Source organism: Asparagus officinalis, chromosome 8 (assembly GCF_001876935.1).
Source record: "Asparagus officinalis chromosome 8, Aspof.V1, whole genome shotgun sequence".
Taxonomy (NCBI): domain Eukaryota; kingdom Viridiplantae; phylum Streptophyta; class Magnoliopsida; order Asparagales; family Asparagaceae; genus Asparagus; species Asparagus officinalis.
This window is the reverse complement of record NC_033801.1, coordinates 85,792,671-85,804,154: the sequence shown is the minus strand read 5'-3', so window position 1 is coordinate 85,804,154 and position 11,484 is coordinate 85,792,671. Positions and strand designations below refer to the sequence as shown.

At 36.3% G+C, this 11,484-nt stretch overlaps 1 protein-coding gene across 1 annotated transcript in view; it reads right to left on the bottom strand.

Moving 5' to 3' along the window:
- Nucleotides 11,090-11,484, bottom strand: part of LOC109821469 — a 4,058-nt gene continuing 3,663 nt past the window's right edge. Inside the window, exon 5 of the mRNA XM_020387655.1 lies at nucleotides 11,090-11,484. This exon is cut by the window's right edge and continues 153 nt beyond it. Within this exon, the coding sequence (XP_020243244.1) occupies nucleotides 11,292-11,484 (193 nt within the window). The 3' untranslated portion in view covers nucleotides 11,090-11,291.

Genomic DNA, 11,484 nt, shown 5'->3' with positions numbered 1-11,484 from the left:
TTTTTGTGAAAAATATTGTATTATTAGTTTAATAGACTTCAATATCAGTTATACATGTTTTACTAAGTCTATAACAATCATTTGTAAAAGTTTTAAAAGTGTGGTTTAGGTCAAAACATCAAATCATGTGTTTATTATTTTTTCGTGTTTTGAACTATTTTCGCAAATGTATGATTTTTCAAACTGGGAAAATGCAATTTGGAAAATCCTTTTGTAACATTGTTCTTACATGTGTATATACCATTTCCAAAGTTTCATAATTTTTGGGACTTCATTTGTTATTTTAACATATTTTCAAAAGTCTAAAAAAAACAGTTTTTTGGGTGTTATCGATTTCGGTCGACCGTACGGCGACCGAACCTGAGGTCAAAAAGTTTCCTGGCGACAGGAAAGTGCTCGTCGACGGACGGTTCGACCGATGAAATATTCGGTCGACCGACGAAATTTCGGTCGACCGACACGTCCAGTTCAGCTTCCAACGGCTAGTTTTTTGACGTTTGCCTTGGGGTTGTGTTTTGTCTTTTGCTCAGGTTTTGGCTGATGTGAGAGAGGGTATAAGTACCCCATTGCCTTCAACTCTCAAATACCAAGGAGAGTTTTTATCAGTTTCATAAAGTTTTTAACAAGGTTTAGTTTGGTTTTAAAGGTTGTGTTAAAAGCTTTTAGCAATTTGAGACGTTGTGTTTTGTGTGAATCAAATTCACAAGAGTGAGGCGATTATCTATTGAAGTTTGAGCTCTCCAACGTTTCATCCTCCATCTCTTGTTATCAAATTGAGAAGTTTTCTAAACTCGCTCTATTTACATTTATATACTTGGAGGATTATCATTGTTTTAGCCTAGATTTCCATACTTGAGTTTAGTTGATTTGATCTTTATTTACTCATTGTTACACACACCAATTGAGCTGTTAGTATTTACATACATAGTATAGTTGGGTTGGTGAGAGATTGTTAACCTTGAGTTGTGCTTTAATTGTGTTCTCATCCATAGTTTGGACAATCATTTGTTATATTGTGCATTATTACGTATTCACTTTGTTAATACCTTGTACACCGAGTGAGGAGTGTGTGGTGAGGAGGGTCGGGGATCGTCCCAAGAGGAGTCGGCGTCGGTTGACGTGCTAGGGCAGAGTCGTTGTAACGAGCACTTGAGGGAGACACGGTAGCGTCCAAACACTTAGTGGGTGTGAGTGGGATTACAATAGTGGTTGATTGTAAATGTTTTCGGTTATCTAGAAAACCGAGTGGTGAGGTGTAAACGTTTGTTCGCCAGTGAACATAGCAAAACCCGCGTGATAGTGGATTTCTCCCGGGAGTGGGGACGGAGACGTAGACGAAGGTCCCGAACTCGTGGATCATCTTTGTGTGTTTTGTTTGTCTTGCATCTCACTTGTGCTTAATGTTCATATCATTCTTGTCGCCATTATCTATTTTCACATTGCCACTATCTTGTTTATTTGTTTATGATGTATATCACCTAGTTTATATATCCTTGCTATATATTTCATCATATAGATATATCACTTTGTGTTATTGCATAATTCTTGCCCTAAATAGATTAGATACCTATCTTGCAAGAATAATAGTTATTAATTGGTGTTTAAATTGGTATTTAATCGATTTAGATTTAGCAATAAAGACCCTTAATCACCCCCCTCTAGGGTCCTACATTTTGGTATCAGAGCTTGGGTGCTCTGATTTAAGTCTTAACCGCTTTTGATGTTTAAAGATCCAAGTTATTTTTTAATTTTTTTTTTGTGCTATCTAATTTGTGAGCTTTATTTGTATTCTTGCATAATTTTCTTAATATGGACACACATTGTGATCTTGTTTAGACCTTGATCCTGTTGTTGCTTTCCTAAAATAAATAATCTCCCTATGACAATGGTGTTCTAGATTTAACATATTTGTTAGATCTAAACAATCGATTTTTATGGGAAGTTATTTTGAAGCATGCTTATATTATACCCACTTCAGAAAAATCCAAGTGGAGTAGCATGATAAAAGAATGTTGTTAATATGGAACAAAGCTTTTGTTAGAATATTTGATTAATGCTTTGACTGATCCTTCTTAAAAATTTTGTTCATTTTGATTAGTGCTTACATTTAGGAAATTCATAGAAGCCATCAGGCAACTTGGAGGAAAGTCCAACGGTAGTTGGGGGATAATTCTTCAGGTTGAGTGTGGAAGATTCATTCCACGGCCACTAGGCCGATAGCCCTAGTGTGGTAAGCGATTCAGAATCGATAGTGATATATCCATCAATGAACTCGGCATTTGCTGCATATGAATAGATTAAGCATGCCTATACTAGTTTGTAATAATTTTATAAATTTGAAAGCAAGCATGTTAGTTTGAATCCGGATCATGAGTTGCTAGGTTCCAAATTTGAATCATTGCAAAAAGAAAAACTATGCTTAAGAAAACAATGACTTATTAAATTTGGAAAATGAAAAATTTGACCTCATCCATTCTCTAGCTTATCTCATATAAGAACCAATGCATATTAGAAGTAGAGAACATTAGAAATGAGTTTAATTCTTTTACAACATGTCATATATGTTCATCTACTTTAATGCTAATGCATATTGTGTCTAATGATGATTGATTAACATTAAAGTAGAATATCATCTTTGATTCAACTCTTAAATCATGCAATTGTCGATAATACAAGTTATGGACATTGTGTGTAAATCTCATGCTAAAAAAACATTAAAACATTCCTATTCATCATGCACACGTGTATAGTAAAGTCTACAAATGCCACAAATTGCGTCGTAAGGCCATCTTGTAGATTGCTATGATGCACAAAAACCCACTAAGGCTCATATTAATCCTTCTTGTGCATCTCATCAAGCTTGATCATCACATTTTTCACATACACTGCACATACTCTCATGTTCATCATAGCATTGCTTCAATGTGTTTAATGTGATCCATTGTGGTCGATTATGGTCATTTGGCAAATTTGTTTTGATTTAAAGGAGTTTCAATTTGCAAAATAATTTATAAAAGATCATCTATGTTTGCAAATGCTTTTAATTTTTTCTCGTGCATGTTTATGGTCAACAAAATCAAAATGGGCTCTTTCATTGCACTAATTGCAATCGGAAAGGTATTACTAATTTTTGATTTTGACCGTGTCGTGCACCATATGTGCCCAAGAGGGTTTCATAAACCCTAGGCCTTTGAGCTTCAATGATCTGGGGTCATGTCCCTAAACCTTTTGGACAAAATTATTGGGACAAACAAATTTTAAATTTTAGACCAGAATTTTTGTATTTTTATTTTTTCTTTTGTCTTGGTTTTTGAATTGTTTAAGATCTTTTGGTTATGAAAACAACTTTTTCTTTTATTCAAATATTTTGTTTTCATGATTATTAGTTTTGATTTTGTGAGAGGTGAATGTATTTATATAACGCTCTGGGTTTTGGGTGTTTATTCCAAATCAAGTTTACGGAGTTGCTAAATAGATAATATGGGTTGAACAAGCCTCAAGGTTGATTATAATGTTGCCTTCTTAAAAATTGTTTTGAATTTGTTGCTTTTGAATATTATAATCACTTTATATATGATATTTATGTGTTTGTAGCTAATGGATCATCTATTTGTTGCTTTATAATGTATTCTATGAGTGGTTTGATAAGTTATCGTATAAGAAAAATTTTTCTTTTAATTGATCAAACATTGTTTTTGAATATAACTTTGATTTATGATTTATTGTTGAATTGTTTTCATTTGAAAACTTTTTGCATGATTCTCATGTTCCTCTTCTTTTTGATTCATAAATCTATTCTTTTATATGGTTTTTATTTTGTCTAATGGACACTATTTTCTATTGAATATTTCTAATGTTTCTCATTATCTTCATGTATGTGGTAAATTCATTAGCATATTTTTTATGCTTATCACATTTATTCCATTTGATCTTTTATTGGCTTTTCCTATTGGCTTTTGATAGGGAGCGTCTATATCTTTTATGTGTTGATACTCACCTATGCTTATTGATAAGGGGAGCTTTCGCTCTCTTCATCCTTTTGTCCCCTTTTTTATGTTGTCAAAGGGGAAAAAAATATTGTGAGTATATTCTTTTTATTTATATGCATGATAATTATAATATTGTATATTTATTTCCTTTCATGCATATATCCTTTTTGTAAATTGTTTGTCATCATCAAAAAGGGGGAGATTGTTGGCCTCTTTGTTTTGATGATGTTTAACAAACAATTTACAACTAATGTTGTTTGTCTAGTATTTATGTTTTCTTATTTATTATAGACAAACAATATGTTGGAGGATTGATGGAATTGCGCATTCACGATCATATCCAATGGAGGTTGGCGGAATTGTGGAGTGAAGCTACGCAATTCAAGTTAAAGACACGATCATATCCAATGGAGGTTGGCGGAATTGTGGAGTGAAGCTACGCAATTCAAGTTAAAGATCCAAATTCAAGCTTCATCCGCAAGTGTACCAAGATAGAGCTTCGTTGAAGATCACAAGCTTGGATAATTTAGTTTAGGAGTTTATATTATGTGTGTTAGTACCTTAAGCTCAATATAATACACACACACACACATTTATTGGTTTCCATGTATATATATAGTTATATATATACATATATGTTTTGGTTTGATAGTTTTCAAGTTTTACTATGAAACAATTAAATATAATTAAAAAATATATTTTTGTTCCATACTTACATGCATATATATGATTTCATCAATATCAATTTTATTCAGTTCAATGAAATCATGTTTTAATGCATTATATGTGTATTTTGATAAAATACTATATTCACTGTTTATAAACTTCATAACAATAGTTTACATCTTTCTCAAGTCTACAAAATCATTTTGTAATGTTTCAAAACATGGTTAAGCTAAAATGTCAAAACTCACGTGTTCACATTTTTATGTTTTGGACTATTTTGCAAAATGATGATATTTTTCATTTGTGAGGTCCTTTTTAAAAACTAGTTTTTGTAGCATGTGTATTATCATGTCTACAATCATTTCCTAAAGTTTTATATTTTTTGGAATTTATTTGATAATTTTAAACAGGGTTCTAAAATCAGAAAATCAACTTTCAAACATGTTTTCTCATATGTCAGTTTACGGTCGACCGTCACCGTCGATCGCGCCTTTGATTTTTCCTACGGAGCCATCAGCAACTTTCGCGGTCGACCGCCGCGGTCGACCGCCACGGTCTACCGTCAGCTCGAAAATTCCCACAGTCGACCGCCAAAGTTTCTGGAAATTTTCTAAGTTTTGAAAGTGGCTCGCGGTCGACCGCGAGATTTTCACGGTCGACCGCCTTTCACTCCAACGGCTATTTTTGTACAGAATCTGATTTTTGATTCTGTGGGCTTTTTGGTTTTTTGTTTGGAGTTTTTGACTGAGGTTTTGGGAGGCTATAAATACCCCATTGATCTCAGTTCTCTTGGTAATCTAAGAAGTTTTTTAAATAAGAGTTTTGACAAGGGTTTAAGTGTTGTTTAAGAAGCTTTTAAGCATTTGAGAGTTTGAGTTTGTGAAATCAATTTTACAAGAGCGTGAGGAGATCATCTATTGGTGTTTGAGCATCCAACTCTTCTCCTTCCACTCTTGATCTATTAAGAAGTTTTCTAAACTCAATCTAGCTTTATATTTTATATTGTTTGATTATCATTTTATTAAGCTAGTGTTCATATTGAGTTTAGTTAATTTTATTTTCTCTTTGTTTACACACACACAACCATTAAGCTTATTGTATTTACATTCATAGTATAATTGGGTTGTGGCATTGTGTAACTTAGAGAGTGAACTTATAATTCGTTCTCATCCTTGTAAAGAACAAACACTTTGTATTGTGCTTATTGTGAGATTCACTTTGTAATACACTTGTACACCGAGAGAAGTGTGTGACGAGAGTCGGGGATCGTCCCAAGAGGAGTGGCGTCGGTTTACGAACCTAGGAAGAGGTTGTATCCGAGCACTTGAGGGAGACACGTCTAGTTTAATACTTGAGAGGGTGTAGAGTGGGATTACAAGAGTGTGTTAGTTGTAGAGTTTTCGGTAAACTAGAAAACCGTATTGTGAGGTGTAAATGTTATTCGGGTAAACGTAGAAAACCCGATTGTGATAGTGGAGATCTCCTCGAGGTGAGGATCAGAGACGTAGATCGTGGGGACCAAACTCCGTAATCATATCGTTTGTTTGTGATTGCATTGGCGTACTTATTTTTATGTTCGTAATCATATCGTTTGTTTGTGATTGCATTGGCGTACTTATTTTTATGTTCATATCTTATATCGCCTTTGTATATTGCTTGTTGATTATATTGCCCACTATCTAGTTTAGATTGTTTACCCTTGTGTTAATTACATATCCTTGCATATATCTCATAGCATATCTCATTGCTAGGATATTTACCTTTGTTCATATTGTTTATTTTTGCTTATAACATATTGTATATCTCTCTTGCAAGAATAATTTGTTAATTAGTTTTAATTGTCATAAAATCAGATTAGATTAGCATAAGACCCTAATCACCCCCCTAGGGTCTAACAAACGAGACTATGAGAGACTCCAAACAGACGGGAGGCGAGTCTAGTGGTTCCAAATATAAGGAGGAGAAGAAGGGTAATCCAGGGAAAGCAGAACTGATTTGTAGTCACTGCGAGAAAACAACGCATGTTGCTGATCAGTGCTGGGAGAAGTATCATGATCTCAAGCCAAGAGGATTGAAGAAGAAGGAGGAGAAAAAGGCATATGTGATAGCTCAAGGTCCAAAAGAAGTCCCGGGGATGACAGAGGCCAACAGCAGTCTCAACCTTATGGCGGGGAGACAGGCCACGAAGAAGGACGACGACCCGAGAGAGCAACTCTTTGTGCTTAAGTTGCAAGTGAAGACCAGTTTGGTTGATGCCATAGTTGATCCAGGCAGCGAGAAGAATTTGATATCCGAGGCCTTAGTTCAGAAGCTAGGTCTGAAGACAGTCAAGCATCCAAAACCCTATCCATTAGGGTGGATTCAAAAGGAGACGGGACTAAGTATAGTTGATCAATGCACTGTCAGATTTGCGCTCCACGAGTCGTATATTGACGAGGTCATGTGCGACGTCGTTCCATTAAATGTTTGTCAGATTATACTGGGCAATCCGTACTTATGAGATAAATATGTGATCTACGAGAGGCGGGCTCAGAAGTATACATTCACCAAAGGCGGTGAAAAGTTCATATTTCGTTCGACGTCTCTTCCGAGGGAGACAAGCTTAGGGATGGCGACGCGAGCGAAGAGGCTAGTGAATGCAAGCAAGAAGTTTGTCTCACTGTGCATTAGACTTCCAGAAAAGCCATTGAAAGAGGATTGCATGTTGGAGCGGAAGACGACTACGACAAGGCAAGGAGCGAAGGAGTCGTTTCTAGTTGTACGTTGCTATCAAGTTCCTAGCAAGGCCAGATAGTGCAGAAAAAATATAGGAGCTCGAGAGTTTCCTCAGCTAAAGTTCTAACTTGAACGGGACTTCAAGTTCCTAAAGGGGGGACCCATGATATGGGTGTATCTTCTCTTCGGAACTTAATGATCCTCATGGGAGCTTGAGGATAAATGATTCTCATGGTAGCTTAAGAATAGAGGTGTAAAACAACACAGTGGAACACAGGTTGAAGCGTGGAACAAGACGGCGAATCAAAGAATCGAAGCATCCAGTTTTCAGTCCGTGAGTCGACTCATAACAGTCATGAGTTGACTCATCAGATTGAGTCGACTCATGCCTGTCATAAGTCGACTCATGAAAACTCAGCCGTTTGTCACCAGTCTCTGACTAGTCGACTCATCTCAGTCATGAGTCGACTCATTGCTGGTTTTGTGTTTTGTCCAGTTTCGGATGAGTCGACTCATCTTAGTCGTGAGTCGACTCATCGAAGATTTCCTAGTTCGTTTGGTTTTCTATTTGCACGAATTCCTGTTAGGTTTGGGCTTGGTTATTTACCACTTTGCTATCCACGTTGTTACACCTATATAAGTGATTGTTTAGGATTTCTAATGAATGAGAGGTAATCAAAGTAAGATTCTAATCAAGAGAGATTAGGGTTTAGAGAGAATTGAGAGCTTGTTCTCGATTCTAGTGAGATTGTGAGAGAGTGATTGTAATCTTTTCATACTCATAATCTAGAGAGGGTATTTTCCTTCGCCACATACTGAATTGTTCTTGTGTTTCTGTCATCCTCTTTTCAACATAGTGAACACACCTTTGATAATTCCGCGATCAAAGGTGCTCGCACGATGACTCGTATTACCTGCTACAATACCTTTTTCTTTTTTCTTCATCTTGATTCTTGTAACGCCGTCGATCTTCACTTTTGTACGACGCCTATCTTGCGAACACGCTCCTGGATCTATCACCATCGCTCTGATACCACTTGTTGGGGAACTTCAGTCCTCCTCACGAACAAGGATCTTCACAACTCGAAAGCCAACCCACAATCGACAAGATAGAAAATAACCACAATCTCAAGAAGAAAGAACATCAAGATTTACATGGTTTGATCGACCAACTTCGACCTACATCCACGGGGCAACAATACGAGAAATTCACTATGTATTAGGGAAAACTACAAGACGAACCACTCAACTCTCGTCTCTCAATCTCTCAACCTCACATACATAATTAACTCTCATATTCTCTCAAAAAACCCACTTCTTACAATCTGTTAAACGGATAAAGACTGTGAAACCCTCTCCTAATGATGTAATCTTTTACACAGATAAAGATTATGAAACCATCGCCTCTCGCACAATATTCTTGAATCAAGCTACGCCCTCTGCTAACCCTATATTATAAGAATATTGGCTCTTTCTTTTTTGCTTGGTTTTTCCTCCAACAATAGAAGAATATATATAGGGAAACCAAAACCCTATCTCTAGTCTAATTTCCTAATTAGAATATGTTTCAAACTCCTAATCATGATGAGACCCAATCTCTTAATCATGATCGATCTCTAACCATATCTAATTCTCATGAAGTTATATAAAGAATCAAAGACACAATCCCAACATTGAGCACTGAAGAATTTCTCACCAAATAGGATCATAGAGATAACAAGGAAGTTTTGTGAAAATTGCATAACGTAAGGGGGTTTTATAAAATTACCTTTACGAAGAGATTTTTGAAACATCAAGAACATTTTGGCCATTTGGTGCTCATGGCCTAGTTAGATTTAACACCGTAAGTTATGAGGTTCTTTTTGGAGAAAATTTATGGAGTTTATCTAATATTTCTAAACTTAGACTAGATTATTTGACAAACAACCAAACTTAAGGGCGATTTTCTATTTTTAACCTTTTTAATATACCAGATCAAACGCACGTGAAAAAAAGTGCACACATGAATGAAACAAGTAAAAATATATCTAGAAAAGAATATAGTACATTTATGATCCCAATGGGTAACAGGTTATTAGATTCTTTTCAAAATATTTCACACAATATCTCTACTGCTGCTCATGCATAAGAAAATAGTATCAGATACATAACATTGCTCATCTCGGAGCATCTTAACTCCATAAACGTATCAGCATCATATACACGCCAATGACATTCGCGGTAAGTTTGTATTTCAACTATGAAGGTAACTTGTCTGATGATGAGTTTCATCCGCCTCATCCACTACTTACAGAGCAAAATGTATATCTAGCAAAAATTTCAGGATCAAGTTTGGAAAAATCAGAAGGGAGGAAATTTTCCCCATGCATTCCTCACGCCTTGGACATGCTCGCGGTTACTTGAGTATCACATAATACCTAATTGCCGAGAGTCAGTGTGATTCATATACACCATGCCGTGAGGGAATATTGCCTCCTAACCTAAGCTAAAATAATAAAGTCATATTCCCGCAAAATCAAACAACATCCATACTGTACTATTTATAACCCAGAGGACACTTGAATAAAAGATCATGCGTTTTGAATGTGATCTGATTTAGGAAAACTCTGGCTTGTGCCCTTCCTTACACAGGTTGAAACAGGCACTATTGTCCATGCCTGCTGATAGTATGTAAGATTATCAGCATAGCCGAAGTTCAGTTCTTAATGGAATCAGGGTCATCGTACGTCTAGGATTTGATTATGCGAGAGATCTCCGTTTAGATGAGGAAGAGAATTAGTGTGCAAATGGTACACAATGATCTCCCTCATCTTGCATTTGAACTGGCAGCGTCATTTCAAGAGCACGGAGGACCTTCCACTGCTGATTTCAAGATAATAAGCCTGACCATGTCATTGAAGCTTCTCTAGCACGCATGGCAAAGGGACTCGAAATGGTTCTGCAGAGGCTCAAGATAATAGTGCAGGAAAAAATGGATTGACTGATAACTTATAATATTCAACTAGAGGAACTTAAAGTACCCCCGCCTCCAGCTACGAGATAATTATTTGAAGAAGCTCTTAACGAGAATATTTCCAGGAATGACACCACTTAGATTACACATGCTACGCAAGAAATGCATCTCGTGGATGACCAAATTGGATGTGACTGATGCAGGTAGACAACCAAGCGGTTAAGTGTCTGATCCACTACATGACCAAATTGATGCAGCTGTTAACTTTTGTGCAGTTAAGTGTCTGATCCTCCATATGACCAAATTGATGAAGCTGTTAAACTTTTGCTGTGACAATAGGAGCACAGTTTGCAGTAGGTGCGGGAGAAATTATACCTGATTTGGGTTGCTCATTTAATCGGTTCTTCACTCGGCTATGGGATGGAAGCTATGGCAGCAGGGGCTTAGGAGCCACTGCAATTGGGAGATTTCTAGGCAGCAGAGGAAGAAGCAGGAGCGCAAATGCGAACGGGCTACAATCAGGGGACGTTGTCCAAGATATGGAAACTGCTCGGCAATGGCCAGCAGACTTCCTGAAAGGCCAAAAAGGGTTTTAAGTGGAAAAGATACAACAGAGAAATCTGTTACAGATCTAGGAATAGATTCATGCCTCTAAATTAACCCCTCATTCAAGGAAAAAGAAAATTGTTGTGATGTCTTGATGGAACGATGAGAAGTTGGTAATGTCAATGTGTTAAACAGAAGATCATAATTAATAGATGATTCATTGATATCATATTCCACACATGAGATTGCCTTTTGCATGCAGTTTATAACAACCGAAGTTACAAGAATAATACAGTTTCATACATCAAGTTCTAAGCTGCAAGGAACTGAAGAAGATAAGAAAGAATAAAATAAAATAAAATAAAATAAAGGATGATATGATATATATTAATACATTGATAAAGGCAACTGAAATTATGATCTTAAGAGACCATTTCCTTTCCTTTACTGATACCAATATCATAATTCCTTTTGTTTTGTGGGAGGTTATAGAACTCCGACAAATATTCCAATGCCTCGAAATTTCCATCACACACTTTCCAGAGGGACTCAACCTCGCCTTTTGCAACTGTACCCCACATCTCGCATTCTTGCATAAAATCCAGTAATTTAGAG